Genomic DNA, 16,367 nt, shown 5'->3' on the forward strand with positions numbered 1-16,367 from the left:
TGCCATACTGAAGCACCTTGTCTAAGACTTTTCCTTCTTGTCTTGTTTGTGGGCTCCTGTAGTCCTGAAGCTTTAGTGAATTATCTCGCTCATGCTGTTCAAACAGTTTCTCAATCATATCGCTCAGAGGAAGCTTGCCATTCTGCTGATGCACTGGAGCACCACTCCTCCAAGCTTACGGACTGCTTGCCATCAGGATTTCTGGACATTTTCATTGTACAGAGATAGCAACGTCACCATTCAAGTATTGCTTCTAAATCACTCTGTTCCTGATGTCTTCCATGGGCCCCAGCCACACCTCTTCCTCTGGTACCTTCTTCTTCTCACTAATGTTCTGTATCCTCCTCTCAGAACCTCAACGAGACTATTCACTCTAAAAACATTTCAGCTTATTCCATGCTTGAGTTGCTGAACACCGTCAATATGTTCACTGTGTCCAGGAGAAATAGAAACAGGTGTCTGGTCATCTGATTTCTTGTGCTTGACCCACCATTCAGTAATATGTACCTTGATGTTAACTTTCCTGCACCGACCCCTTTTCTCTTCATTCCTTTAAAACCTATCAACGTCCCTCATGATGAGGAGTAGTAACTAAGTCTCCACAGGCCTGATGGTGGTGTATTCTCTGCACGAGGAAACTCCTTCTTACTGAAGTCCTGAATCACCAGCCCCTTATTCAGAGATTGGCAGGTGATCTCAATGAAACATACAAAATTCTAGCCGGATTCAACAGAATGCATTTGGGAATGATACTTCCCCTGGCTGTGGTGTCTGCAACCAAGAGCACAATTCTATTTAATCCCACTAGAATTTTGTATGTTTCAATGAGATTACCAGCCTGTCTCATCAACTATAAACTTTAAACATTTCTGTTGTCCATCCAATATAATTAATTCACACAGAGGCTGGTGCATATAAGGAACGAGCTGCCAGAGGAAATGGTAGAGGCAGGTACAACTGCAAAATTTAAAAGACATTCAGACTGGTCAATGGATAGGAAAGGTTTGGATGGATATGGGCCAAATGCAGGCAAGTGTCTAAGTCAGGTGGACACCTTTGTTACCATAGAGAAGTTGGACCAGAAGGGTCATTTCCTCGCAGAATGACATTATGACTCAAATATCTGTCAGCAGACTCAGCGAGAGAGAAGGCTAGAGGTACTAAAGATTGGTTCAATAATTGTTTGAATTTTAGACAAGGGGTCATGAATGAGGTTATCTATCTTACTGATGTTTGGAGGTTCAACTGCATGATGATTCTGGTTGGGGAAGTATCAAGTGAATCTCTCTGTTGCTTCATTGTCATTATGGATTAGACGTCAATATTTCTTTTTTACTTTAGTTTAGAATGCCTAATCCTTTTTCATTGCTTGAATTCTGGAAAATTCAACAAAACTGAAAATCTTTGCTGGTTTGGATTCCAAATCCATCTCATCTTGTCCACAGGGACATACCTAAACAGGAGCAGGAGTAGGCCACTCAGTCCCTCAAGCTGGCCTCACCCTTCATTATGATCAGGCCTTACCTTTTGTACTGTACCAGTTACCTGACCCTTCAAAAATGAATCAGCTTCCTCTTTAAACACCACAAATAATCCAACCCCAGAACCCTCTAGAACAGAGGTTTTCAGGAATTTATGATCCTGAGATAAGAAATTCCTACACACCTCAGGTTTAAATGACTATCCGCTAACCATGTAACAATCCTTAAGGAAATATTTTAACTTCAATCCCGTTTTGTCCCACAAGTATCAGTCCGCACACCAGCCAAGGGACTAGAGAATCTGATGATCTGCTTGAATGTTTTTCGAAATTATTTTTAGCATCTGTCACCAACCCAGGTGGAAAGACGCTCCTCCTTCCCTTCCAGTCATTGCCTGACTGAGCAGTGCCATTCTCCAGAACAGCCTGCAAAAATATTAATCGTCATGATGATCCTCTGACTGCATACAAATAGAATATGAAGTTAAACATCACTCAGTCCCTGGACAATAAAGCATGAAATATCCTTTCATCCATTCCACTCATAGGATCTTTACAACCTCAGGAACTTAATGAGGATCCAACCACACAAAGGAGAAGCTGGAGTTTGCAGGGCCCATGTGAAAATGGATATGCTCAAGAGCACCCAAGGCCTGCCTCGTACACTGAACAAGAACCGACTCGTGATATCATCATAGGCAACAGACTCAAGAGACTGACTCGCGGCATGGTCATGGGTAGGAGACACAAGAGACTGCAGACACTGGAATCTTAAACAACACACAAGACAATATGTCCGACAGTATCTATGGAAGAAAATGCTTTGGATCAGGAGCTTCACCTAGACTGAAAGACCAATGGGGCATAACCAGTATAAAAATATTGAAGGAAGGCACGGAACAAGAGGAAGTATGCAATAGGTGGTTCCAGATGAGGAGGTGACGCAAGTACAAGGAAGGACACATGGCTGTAGCAGCAAGACTGTTTGAGAGTGTGGTTGAAGATCAGGAGGGTAGTGAGAGGGGGTCGCACAGAACTCCTGTCAAAGAGAGTACGAAAACATTTTCAACGTGAGAATGCTTCAACAGTCTTTGCGATGATTTAGCAAATATAGACATGAGAGGCTGCAGATGCTGGAACCTGGAGCAAGACATAAGGTGCTTGAGGACCTCAGCAGGTCAAGCAGCAATGGTCATCTGGCTGACACCTATGCACACTTTCTCAGCCACTGATGAGCAATGCAGGGGTCATATCAACATCACAGCTGGGTCAGGAGAGAGAAATTGAAGCAGTCATTGTTAGAGTGTCTCCATGACAAGAAATGAAGACAGAAATAGGAAGATCATACAGATTAATACATGGCTAAGGAGTCGGTGCAGGAGGGAGGGCTGCAGATGTTTGGATCATTGCACTCCCTTCCATGGATGGTGATACATGTACAAATGGAATGGTCTGCACCTGCACTAGACAGGAAATAATATCCTAGCAGGCAGGTTTACTAATGTTGCACGGTGTGGTGTAAAGCAGAATTGTAGGGGGGTGGGATGCAGAACACTGGAACAGATAGTGGAGTGGTTGTGGAGAAAGATGTTGTTAAAATACAAAGTCAGGAATCGAAAGGTTGAGTACAATAGGACTAATGTTCTGAGCTGAGTATATTCCAACGCAAGGAGTATTGCAGAAACAGCAGGTGAGCTCAAGGCATGGATCAGCACGGGGAATTCTGACATTGTAGCCATTAGTGAGACTTGGTTGCAGGAAGGGCAGTACTGACAGCTCAGTATTCCAGTATTCCACTGTCTTAGACTTGATAGAGTGGGAGGAATTAAAGGTAGAGCGGTGGCATTACTAGTCGGGGAAAATGTTACAACAGTGTTCAGTCAAGAAGGACCGAAGAGCTCGTCTAGAGAATCTTTATGGATTGAACTGAGGAATAAGAAAGGTATGGCCATGTTAATCAGATTATATTATAGGCCATCCAAAAGTCCACGAGATTTAGAAGACACATTTGTAGCAATGTCACAGATTTTTGCAAGAGACATTAGGTTGTGATAGTAGCTGATTTTCACTTTCCACATTTTGACTGGGATACCCATATTGTAAAAGGGCTGGATGGAAAAGAACTTAGATAGATAGACAGATAGATAGATATACTTTATTGATCCCGAGGGAAATTGGGTTTCGTTACAGCTGCACCAACCAAGAATAGAGCATAAATATAGTAATACAAAATCCACAAACAATCAAACTATGCCAGATGAATTTGTCAGGTGTGTTTTAGCTAAGGTTCCTTAATCAGTACATAGAAGTCCCCAACTAGTGAGTGTGTGATTCTAGATCTCTTATTAGGGAATGGAACAAAGCAGTTGACAGAACTTAGTGTAGGAGAACACTTTGAATCTAGTGATCATAATGCCATTAGTTTCAATATAATTATGAAGGATAATTCTGGTCCTTGGATTGAGATTCTAAATTGGAGAAAAGCAAATTTTTATGGTACCTGAAGGATCTGGCAAGTGTGGATTGGGACAGGTTGTTTTCTGGCAAAGGTGTACTTCGTAAATGCGAGGCCTCCAGAAGTGAAATTTTGAGATACAGAGTTTTGTATGTTCCTGACAGAATAAAAGGCAAGCATAACGGGTCTATGGAACCTTGGTTTCTGAGAAATATTGACTCCCTAGCTAAGAAGAAGAAAGAGGTGTATAGCAGGTATGAGCAGCAAGGAACAAATAATGTACTTGAGGAGTATAAGGAAACACTTAAAAAGGAAATTAAGAGGGCTAAAAGAAGACATGACATTGCCCTGGCAGACAAGGTGAAGGAGAACCCAAAGGGCTTCTAAAAAGGTCAAAGTTCAAAAGTTCAAAGTAAATTGATTATCAAAGCTCTGTACATAAGTATCACTATTTACAACCCTGAGACTAATTTTGTTGTGGGCATACTCAATAAATCCAAAGAATGATAATCATCACAGAATCAATGAAAGACAGCACCAAAATTGGACATTCAACCAGTCTACAAAAGACACCAAACTGTGCAAATGCAAAAAATAATAAAAATACTAAATAAATAAGCAATAAATATTGAGAACATGTGAGGAAAAGCCTTTGAAAGTGAGTCCATTGGTTGTATGAATATTTCAATGATGGATGAAGTTGACCGAAGTTATTCTCTTTGGTTCAACAACCTGAAGTTGGAGGGGTAATAACCGTTCCTGAACCTGGTGATGTGAGTCCTGAGGCTCCTGTACTTTCTCCCTAATAGCAGCTGCGAGACTGGAGCATGTCCTGGGTGGTGAGAGTCCCTGATGGTGGATGCTGCTTTCCTGCAACAGGGTTTTGTGCAGATGTGCTCATTTGTGGAAAGGGCTTTACCCATTATGGTCTGTGTTGTATCCTCTACTTTTTGTGGGATTTTCTGTTCAGGGCATTGATATTTCCATACCAGGCCATGATGCAACCTGTCAATATACTCTCCACGACACATCTATAGAAGTTTGTCAAAGCTTTAGTCGTCATGCTGAGCATGAATCTCTGCAAACTCCTAAAGAAGTAGAGGAGCTGCCGTGTTGGCCCTCTTCATCATGAGGGCTGACTCATTGACTTTTGTTTTCCATCGCCTGAAGTCAGTAATCTTCTCCTTGGTCTCGCTGACATTTGTTATGGCGCCACTCAGCCAGATTTTCAATCTCCCTCCTAAATGCTGATTCGTCAACACCTTTGGTTCGGCCTGTGACAGCGGTGTCATCAGCAAACAAATATGGCATTGGAGCTGTGCTTAGCCACACAGTCATAAATGTAAGGCAAGTAGAGCAGGGAGCTAAGCACACAGCTAGATTAAGAGCAAGAGGATAGCAAGGGACAAAATTAGACCTCTGAAAGATCTAAGTGGTAACCCATGCATGGAGCTGAAAGAGAAGGGAGAGATCTTAAATGGATTCTTTGCATCTGTATTCACTCGGAAGGCAGACGGAGTCGATAGATACAAGACAATGTAGCAGCAAGGTTATGGACCCTATACATACTACAGAGGAGGAGGCGTTTGCTGTATGAGCATAAATTGGAGTGGATAAATCCTCAGGGCCTGAGAATGTGTTCGCTCAGACACCATGGGAGGCAAGTGCAGAAATTGCAGAGGCCCTAGTAAAGATACTTAAAGCATCCTTAGCCACCCTGAGATCCCGAAGGATTGGAGGATAGCTGATGCTACTTTGTTGTTTAAGAAAGGTCCTAAAAGTAAGGCAGGAAATCATAGATTAGTGAGCCTATGTAGAAAGGAGGTTGTTGGAAGGTATTCTAAGGGATGGATATATTAGTATTTGGATAGAGAAGGACCAGTTAGGGATAGTTAACATGACTTTGTACACAGTAAGTCACGTCTAACCAATCTTACAGGGTTTTTCGAGGAGGTTAGCAGACAAGTTAATGAAGGCAAGGCAGAGGACGTTGTCTACATTGACTTCAGCAGGGGTCAGTCGCCTTGCATTCAAGCTGAGGTAGTAAATTGGACTGACATTTGCTTTGCAGAAGAAACTAGAGAGTGGTAGTAGATAGAAATACAGAAACATAGAAAAACTACAGCACAATACAGCTCTCTATTTCTCGAAGCTCCATGCACCTATACAGGAGTTTCTTAAAAGACGTTATTGTATCCGCCTCCACCACCATCGCCAGCAGTCCATTCCATGCACTCACCACTCTTTGTGTAAAAAACTTATCCCTGACATCTCCTCTGTATGTACCTACTTCCAAGCACCTTAAAACTCTCATGCTAACCATCTCAGCCCTGGGTAAAAGCCTCTGACTATCCACACGATCAATGCCTCTCATTATCTTATACACCTCTGCCAGGTCACCTCTTATCCTCCGTTGCTCCAAGGAGAAAAGGCTGAGTTCACTCAACCTATACTCATAAGGCATGCTCCCCAATCCAGGCAACATCCTTGTAAATCTCCTCTGCACCCTTTCTATGGCTTCCATATCCTTCCTGTAGTGAGGTGACCAGAACTGAGCACAGTACTCTAAGTGGGGTCTGACCAGGGTCCTATACAGCTGTAACATTACCTCTTGGCTCTTAAACTCAGTCCCACGGTTGATGACCTTCTTAACCACAGACTCAACCTACGCAGCAGCTTTGAGCGTCCTATGGACTCAGACCCCAAGATCCCTCTGATCCTCCACACTGCCAAGAGTCTTACCATTAATACTATATTCTGCCATCATATTTGACCTACCAAAATGACCACCTCAAACTTATCTGGGTTGAACTCCATCTGCCACTTCTCAGCCCAGTTTTGCATCTTATCGATGTCCTGTTGTAACCTCTGACAGCCCTTCATACTATCCACAACACCCCCAACCTTTGTGTCACCAGCAAATTTACTAACCCATCCCTCCACTTCCTCATTCAGGTTATTTATAAAAATCACGAAGAGAAGAGGTCCCAGAACAGATCAGATGGTTGCCTCTCTGACTGGAGGCCTTTGAGTAGTGGAGTGCCGCAGGGATTGATGCTGGATTCATTGTTATTTCTCATCTATATCAACAGTCTGGATGATAATGTGGTAAACTGGATCAGCAAATTTGTGGATGACACCAAGACGAGGGTGTAGTAGACAATGAGGGAGAACATCAAAGCTTGCAGTGAGTGAAATAGCCTAAATAATGGAAGATGGAATTTAATGCAGACAAGTGTGAGATGTTGCAGACTGGGGAGACCATCCAGGGTAGGCCTTGCTCTGTGATCTGTAAGGCACTGAGGAGTGCAGTAGAACAGAGTGATCTGAGAATACAGAAACACAATTCCTTGAAAGTGGCATCACAAGCAGATAGGGTCAAGAAGAAAGCTTTTGGCACATATGCCTTCATAAATCAATGTATTGAGTACAGGAGTTGGGATGTTATGTTGAAATTGTATAAGATGATGGTAAGGTCTAATCTGGAGTATTGTGTGAAGTTTTGGTCACGTAGCTATAGGAAGGATGTCAATAAGATTGAAAGAGTACAGAGAAAATTTACAGGGAACCTGGGAGTTGAGGACCTGAGTTATAGGGAAAGGTTAACTAGGTTAGGAATTGATTCCGTAGTACGTACAGTAGAAGTTTGATAGAGGTGTGTATAATTATGAGGGATAGAGATAGCATAAATGTAAGCAGGCTTTTTCCACTGCGGTTGAGGGAGAGTACAAGTGGGGTTCATGGGTTAAGGGTAAAAGGTGAAATATTTAGGGGGAACATGAGGGTGAACTTATTCCCTCAGAGAGTGGTGAGAGCGTGGAATGAGCTGCCAGCACAAGTGGTATATGCCAGTTCATTTTCAACAATTAAGAGAAATTTGGTTAGGTACATGGATGGGATGGATATGGAGGACTATGGTCTAAGTGCAGGTCAATGGGTCTAGGCAGATTAATGGTTCAGTATGAATTAGATGGGCTGAAGGGCCTGTTTCTGTGGTGTAGTATTCTATGACTGTACGATTATATAAATCTCTTTGCTAAGTTATCTAAACACCACCTTATAGTTGTACTTTAATTTTGTATGAAAAGAATCTTAGGTCATAGGTGCTAGTCTTTCTCCTGGTCATCCAGCAGGATTTCTGTTGCTTGTTATCTCCCATCCAGCTACATCCAAAATCCATCCCCACAGAAAATAACATGCCCCAGACTCTAACAACTGCTCACAACTTCAGTTCCTGAGTCATCATGGTATAATCAGATAGATGCAGGCCCTCAAGTCACACCGAATATGCAGGAGAGTCAAGTGCAATTCAAGTGTTATAACCAATAATACTCTCATTACTTTGGTTGGTAGACTGGGGAGTTCCTTCTTTAAAGATTTGAGGACTAAAGTCCAGCTAATTCTCAACTGCAGCTTAGCGGGAGTGCTACACTGTTGGAGGTGCCATGTTTCTACCCTGACAAATAGCTATTACAGTATACTGTGAACAGCAATGTTGACCTTATCTGACAGTTAGGTAGGTAAAAATAACCATTTCAAAGTAAAAGTTTAATAGTGCTGCTTTGAAGAATGTCAAGGATGTTATCCCTGGTGTCTTGGCCAACGTTATTCCTACATATCAGAGATAAAGTACATGGCTGTAAAGCACTTAGGGACATTTTGAAAGGGATGCAAAAAGCACTATGTGAATGCAAGCCTTTTTTTCTACTGCTGGTACTACTGACTTGAAAGTCTGTCATCTTTAATGCACAAGTTTTTAGCAAAAGACCAGGAATGGCTGTAACTAAACATTGACACCTCTGTTTTTCTCCCTCAGGTTTCAAGACCGAAGACATTCTGGACTTCAGCCTGGAGTTTGTCGCTATGGATCCCAACTTGAATGTTGCTATGGTTGGAGAAAGAATCACAGGGGCCTCTGTGAAGGTGCAGAAGTAGCAGTATCCTTCTCCTGGCTTTCCAATATAGTAAACTGCATCCTAATCCCTCCCTGAGGTTCCAGTAACTTGGTCTCCAAACCCCTGTCCTCTAGCACTAAAAAGATCAAGGGCAGCAGATACTCAGACCATCTCCATTTACATATTTGCTCCAAGTTACACACCAGTCTAACTTGGAAGTATATCACTTCTCCACTACCACTGTCCTGGATCTCCCTGCCCGAAAGCACAGTGGGAGCACCTTCTCAGGAAGAACTGCAGGGCTTCCAAAAATGGCTCACCACCACCTTCTCAAGGGCAGTAGGGATGAGCAATAAGTGTCAGCAATATTCATACCATGTAAATAAATACTAAAAGAAATCTTGTGACTTCAGAATCAAGACAGGAAAATAATACTTTTAAATACAATCATCCATAATCTAGAAGCTGTTGCAAAGTAATTTCCAACCTATGAAATGTTGTTGAAATGCAATTTCTGGTATTATTTTGACAGAATTTGTGCACAGTAAAGACCCTAAAACATTTAATAGGATTTATACTGCCCCATGTAAATAAAAAAAATGTTTCAAAGGCTTAGAGGTAATGACTACCAAACTAGCAAAGATGCTATTAGGAAGGATGATCAGAGGTGATTACGGGGACAGAGTCTGAAAAGAGTAGAGGAAGGTAGCAGAGTGGAAAGATTTAAGAAGGGACTTCTAGAGAAGTGGATCTAAAAGACATGACTAACAGCATGGAAGAGTATCAGATATCAGTCATGATCACCTCCACACTGTCAGGCTTGCACATGCAAACTCCTCCCAGTCTTCATCATGCTAATAGGAGTTACCTGACATTCACCTCTAACTCATCACCTGCAGCCTATTTAAACCCAGCTCTCATCCACAATCCTTGTTCGCTCATATGAACAAGCCAGACTCAAACGGTTTCTCCTAGCCTTCAGCTAACTTATTGTGTCAAGTACCTGTCCTTTCTTTTTTGTGGCCTCTCGTGGTTTGTTATTTTGCAGTTTATTAATAAAGTTATTGCTCACTGCTGAATTGTCTCCACTGTCCTCGTTTGAGTCAGGCCTCCTCTACAGTCACTGATAGGATGAGTGAGCCAGTGATTGACCCAGCAGAGCCTGTTTACCTAAAGGAGCACACAATCCCGTAGCAGCCAGAAACTATTGACCATCTGCTCACCACTCTCAACCAACTCTCCATCTCAATACTGCCACCCCGCACCAGTCAACTTCTTTTTTCAGAGCCCCGATTCCGGTGCCCAAACGCTCCGATGGATCCCCAACCCAATGCCGCAATTTCCTATCCCGCTGCATCTTACATTTCAAGCTCCAGCCATTTCTCCAGGTTACAGAACAAGCCAAGATTGGCTTCGTCAGCTTTATCTTGATTGCTTGAGCCCTGACCAGAGCTACGGATAACTGGACCAATAAAACCCACGCTTGCAACCAATAGGGAGATTTTACTGCTGCAGTGCACCGGGTTTTCGACCATCTAGGGACCATGAAAGGGAGGCAGTAGATTGGATAACTCGCCTGCATCAAGGCTCCTGCTCTTGAATTCAGGACCCTAGCAGCGGAATGCAGCTGGAATGTGGAAGTGCTGCTTGCCCATTACTATCAGCCTCTCGGAGCTACCTGGGCAATGGCCATCAAGCTCAAACGCCTCATCACTCTGACCCTCCATATTGACAGGCATCTTATGGAATGATCTCCAGATCATTAGTCAGAACCCCAGTTCTGTTTCCAGAACCATTTCAGGCTGCACAAACCTCATCATGCATGGCTCCAGAGCTCATGCAGAATGTGAGCATCGGTGAAGAATCAATACGCATGCTTACGGAGCAACAGCCAATCACTCATGCACCAAATGCCAATTGCATCCAGAAAGGTACCTCCAGGAAGAGACAAGGGGCCTCCTACCCACCAAGCTCACCTTGGCCCCTCGTTCCAACACCATTGCCCAACTCACTCTCTCTGTCCTCCTCCTCACCCTATCAGTTCCATGCACGCATAAGGCTCTGGATTCGGGCATAGCAGGCAACTTTCTGCGTTTGGACTCTGTCTGTATAGTTTGGACTTCCCACCAAGTCTGCCTCTAACCTGCTTTGCATCACAGCCATTGACGGACATCCCTTGGGGTCTGGGATGGTCAGAGCACACACACACACACATCCCGCTGTGCACATGAGCGTTGTAGAGCAGTGTAAGTCCATCCTATTCCTCCTGATCGACTCATCCAATACTTCTCTCATTTTGGGTTACGCCCAGCTCTCCACTCACGACCCTCACTGCGATCGATCATCTGGTTGGGGACCTACCTGCCAGACCAACTGCCTGCAACCTCACCACGTAAATCCACGAGTCGGAGGAAACCCTCAACCTCTCCAAACTACCACTGGAGTACTGCAACTTATCCAAACCCCTATGGGGCCTTTGTGGTAGAGGTGGACGCATCTGATGTGGGCACCCAGGGCCATCCTCTCACAGCAAGGACATAATGGAAAGACACACCCGTGTGCCTTCTTGTGCAAATTCCACTCTACACTGTGCCATTATGAGTAGGAGACAGGAGCTACTCGCCATCAAATGTGACAATGGAGGAATAGAGACATTGGCTGATGGGAAACACCAAGCCATTCCTAATCTGGACTGACCACCTCCTATCCACTCAACAGACCCACCAACTCAACCCACATCAGGCCTACTGGGCACTCTTCTTCAACCAATTCAACTTCAATCTCTTCTACCAGCCTGGATCCAAGAAAGCTACGGCAGACGTCCTTTCACGACAGTTCAACCCAGCTGAAACCGACGTCGAGCATCAGCCAATCATTCCATCCTTGAGAACCAGATCTCCCAGGTCCTACAGCATGAACCTGTTCCTGCTGGCACATCTGGCAACCGTATATACATGCTCTGAGGCACTCCAGTGGGTCCACATCTCACCCCTCCCCAGTCATCCAGACACACACCAGACTTTCTGCAATGCCAGTTCTGGTAGCCCACCATGATCACAGATATACTTCAGTTCTTTGCTGTCTGCCCTCAATGTACCTAGTCCAATTCCTCCAACCAGTGGCTCTCATGGATCTCAGAGTCTCTACCGGTCCCTCAATGCCTGTGGTCTCACATCACTATGGGCTTCATCACAGGTTTGCCACCTTCCGATGGGGCCTTGGTGATCATGACAGCAGTGGACCAGTCCTCCAAGGTGGCCCACTTAATCACTCTCCCCAAACTTCCATTGGTCGCTAAGATGACAGACCTGGTTCTCCAACATATGGCATTCCTCACAAACAAGAGAAAATCTGCAGTTGCTGGAAATCCAAGCAACACACACAAAATGCTGGAGGAACTCAGCAGACCAGGCAGCACCTATTGAAAAGATTAAACAATCGACATTTCAGGACGAAACCCTTCATCAGTCATAAAGAGCCAATCGGTTTCTGCAATGCTTCGCCACTTCTAACCCTTCCAAGTGGAAGAAGCATCTGCTTCAGGCTGAGCTGTCCCACAATCTACACACTTCCTCTGCCATGACTATGTCACCCTTTGAAGTGCTTCATGGCTACTAGCTCCCGTTGTTCCCTGCAGATGAGCCAACGATGGAGGTCCCACCTGCCAGGTTTGCCTTTGCTGCAATTCATGGAAGAGGGAACAGAGGGCCGTCCTTGCTGCCAACCATGCCTACTGCCACCAAGCTAACCACTGTTGGTGTCAAGATCTCTGGGGAACCTAGCCTGGTCCCAACATATCGATGCAGTTATAAAGATGATAGGACAGTGGCTATGCCTCATTAGGAGCTTGGGAGATTTGGTATGTCAACAAGTATACTCAAAGACTTCTATGGATGTGCCGTGGAGAGCATTCTGACAGGCTGCATCACTGTCTGGTATGGGGGAGCTACTGCACTGGACCAAAAAAAAAGCTGCAGAGAGTTGTAAATTTAGTCAGCTCCACGGTTTAGTATGAGCCTGCAGAGTGCTCCAGCCATCTTCGGGGAGCAGCGGCTCAGAAAAGCAGCGTCCGTTATTAAGGACCTCCAGCACTTAGGGCATGCCCTTTTCTCACTGTTACCATCAGGTAGGAGGTATGGAGGACTGGGGATACACACTCAGCGATTCAGGAGCAGCTTCTTCCCCTCTGCCATCAGGTTCCTGAGTGAGCATTGAGCCCTTGGACTCAACCTCACTTTTTTAATGTATATTGTTTCTGTTTTTTGCATGATTTTGGTCTGTTTAATATACGTATACTGTAGTTGATCTACTTATTTATTATTATTATTTCATCTTGTTTTTCTCTTCTGTATTGTGTATTGCATTGAACTGCTGTTGCTAAGTTAACAAATTTCACGCCACATGCCGGTGATAATAAACCTGATTATGATTCTGACTGACTACTGCAGCCTGGGGACCGCACCTGGCTGTCCACCCGAGAACTGCCCCTGTGTGCCGACTCCTGCAAGCTCTCAACCCAGTTCATTGGTCCCTTCAAGATTACCCATTGCATCAATCCAGTTATTTATCCAGCTGTAGCTACCGCTGTCCCTCAGGATTACACCTACCTTGCAGCTGTCCTGCCTCAAACCTGTTGTCCATAGACGACACAACCCACCCTGGGAAGGGTACAGCCTGGAGGAGAGGTCTTGAGTGCAATCCGTTTATATCTTGGATCCATTGCTCATTGATGAATTCAACCAGACTAATCCAGATCATCCTGGGCTGGCAGGTAATGGGCGTGGATGGGGTGAGGGTTTCTGTCAGACTTATACTTGCAGGCACCTCCCAGTCTCCATCCAGAGGAGTTACCTGCCTCTTGTTTCTAACTCGTCACCTGCAGCCTATTTAAACCCAGCTCTCATCCACAGCCCTTGTTCACTTGTAGGAACCAGACAGCCTCAACCAGTTGCTCCTATCCTTCAGTTATCTTGTTGCTTTGTTGTGTTAAATATCCATTCTCTCTTGTTTTGTGACCTTCATGGCTTGTTATTTGCAGTTTACTATTAAAGATATCAATCACCACTAAATCGTCTCCACTGCTCTGTGTTTGAGTCAAACCTCCTCTACATTTCCTGACATATTCTGTTTCACTAACTTGAAAACAAATGTGCGCAAATCCAGCCTTGTTTTTGCACATGTTTAGCAACTCTCCAGACTAATTTCTACTCTAAAGACACAGTACAACATAATATTTCAAGGTGATATTCTTATCCTCAAAAGCACAAATTGTGGGAGCATTTTCAAGTCAAAATATCATTTCCAAAGATGCACCTTTATCTATGGCTGTTGGCCTCCTGTGTGGTACCTCAGGTACTGAAGCCAAATACCAGATAGAAAGATGGACTATTACAGTAATTGGAAATCTTTGTGGAGCTTTTTCCTTTTGAAGTCTGATTAGTATTCATGGATCACCTTTTTAACAAGGTCTTGTGAGAACCAGTCTGTGCAAACAGACTGCAGGAAGTGCGCACACCTGTTTTTGCTGATGGCCTGAAGTAAATGTGAAACGTATCTGATGAAAGCTTTTGCACAAGTCATAATATTGTTTGCAGAACTACTTTCCCACCAACTGCATCTTAGCTGTAACAGAATAAATGTTTGGCTCCGATCTCCGAGAAATAAGTACGTCCTAGAAAAGGAAAACCCTGTCTGGCTCATGCTGTCTGAACGGTTTACTTCATGTCAAGCCATAACTTAGATGACTATTCCAGAGATGCCAGTATCAATTGTGTTGATCTACCTGGTACATTTTGCATGAGTAGTTGTATTATGCAGCATTAATCCTTGGTTAATGTAATATTTTTTCTCTCTGTTGGCAACCTTAAATGACATAATGTGATGATCTGGTGCATTAGAGAATGCATAAAACTGAGAGCAGATTTGCAGCCAAAATTTCTTCTGACATATGGATTTTGTATTTAGAATGTACACCATGTTTTGAGAATGTGCAGAAAATATGGCTGTCTGCAAAAATGCTTAATCTTGAACCCTAGAGAGGGTGAAATGATTGTGAGCCAATAGCTCTTGCCAGTGCCTTAGGAGTTAGTTCACTCCAAATTTTAACCACCCCTTGAGAGTTCCCCTGAAGTCCACATCAGACCAATTGGTGAATGACTAACTTATATGACTATATCTTCATTTTCTCCACAGAAGAAATCATTTCCTTTGATCCCTTTTTATTAATTTGACTGCTGTTTCTATCTGTTCCATTTTCCCAGTAGCTGTAATTTCTGAGTTACAACATTTGTGCCCCTCTGCACTCAAAATTACTCTAAGTGTGGTCTAAACATGTTTCTGGAGATTGAAAATAATTTGCCATAAATGAACCCCAAAATTTATTTACTTATTACACTTGAACTGTCATCATTGCTTTTCCTGATTTGTGTGATGAATCCTATTTCAACTTTTAAAGGTACAGTTTCATTCTTGTCAAACACACTTTTTATGTTGTAATCCCCAATTATGTGCAATTGGAACCACAACTGGTACGTCAATGTGTGTAACTCGTACAACCACAAAATTCTGTGCATAAAATTCCTACGCTGACACATTGGTCGGTGACCATCCACCAAACACGTTGTGTGCCTCATGCTTGCTATATTCATATTTAAAGGGATCATTCATTCTTGGAAGGTCATTGTATCCATGAAGATGTGCCTTGCCAGCACCACAAAAGTTTTCCACACAATGAAATAAAGGTTGCTCTGTTTTGGATAAAGTACAGCTGTTTTGATTGTGATCTACTGGACTATTGGGAGCAGGGAAAGAGGGCCTGAAGACAACACCAGGTAGGCCCAAAGAAGAAGGGGAGAAAGTCCTTTCCCAGGAGGGTCTATCCCCCAAGTGTCTTCTAAGAACAGAACAAAGGTGTGATACTGCTGGAGAGAGGGCAGATAAATCCACCAGGATGTTGCCTGGAAGGGAATGTTTCAGTAATGAGGAGAGAATAGAGTAGCTAGGTCTGTTTAGCTTGGAGGAAAAGGGTTAAGAGGTCAAGATTTTCGCCTCTCCCCACCTTTTTACTCTGATGTCTTCCCCCTTTCTTTCCAGTCCTGATGAACGGTTTCAGCCCAAACCATTCACCACTTATTCCTCTCCATAGATGCTTCCTGGCCTGCTGAGTTCCTTCAGCATTCTGCGTGCATTGCTCTGGATTTTCAGCACCTGCAGACTCTCTTGTGCTTAAGAGAGGACATGATAGAGGTGTACAAGATTATGAGAGGTATAGATAGGATAGATGGCAGGAAATTTTTCTCCATATTGGAGGAAGGTAAATTGAGAGGACACAAGTTAAGGGTAAGGGTTAAGAGATGTAGGGGGTATCCAAGGGCCTGTCTCACCATAGAGGGGTGATTACCAAACTACACTGCCTGAAAGAGTGGTGGAAGCAGGGTCACGGGCAGCATTTAACTAGAGACTGACTGTGTTTGAATTGACTAGGCATGTGTGAAGTGCTGACAGATGGGATTTGTCACAGATGGGTGCCCACTGGTTG

At 43.8% G+C, this 16,367-nt stretch overlaps 1 protein-coding gene across 1 annotated transcript in view; it reads left to right on the forward strand.

Moving 5' to 3' along the window:
• The first annotated feature begins 1,347 nt into the window (after positions 1-1,347).
• Positions 1,348-16,367, forward strand: part of egfl6 (EGF-like-domain, multiple 6) — a 72,001-nt gene continuing 56,981 nt past the window's right edge. The window contains exons 1-4 of the mRNA XM_072259711.1: positions 1,348-1,367; positions 4,847-4,862; positions 5,561-5,595; positions 8,752-8,858. Of these exons, the coding sequence (XP_072115812.1) occupies positions 1,348-1,367; positions 4,847-4,862; positions 5,561-5,595; positions 8,752-8,858 (178 nt within the window). The remainder of the gene's footprint in view (positions 1,368-4,846; positions 4,863-5,560; positions 5,596-8,751; positions 8,859-16,367) is intronic.

The sequence above is a fragment of the Mobula birostris genome, chromosome 6, assembly GCF_030028105.1.
Source record: "Mobula birostris isolate sMobBir1 chromosome 6, sMobBir1.hap1, whole genome shotgun sequence".
NCBI classification, from domain to species: Eukaryota; Metazoa; Chordata; class Chondrichthyes; order Myliobatiformes; family Myliobatidae; genus Mobula; species Mobula birostris.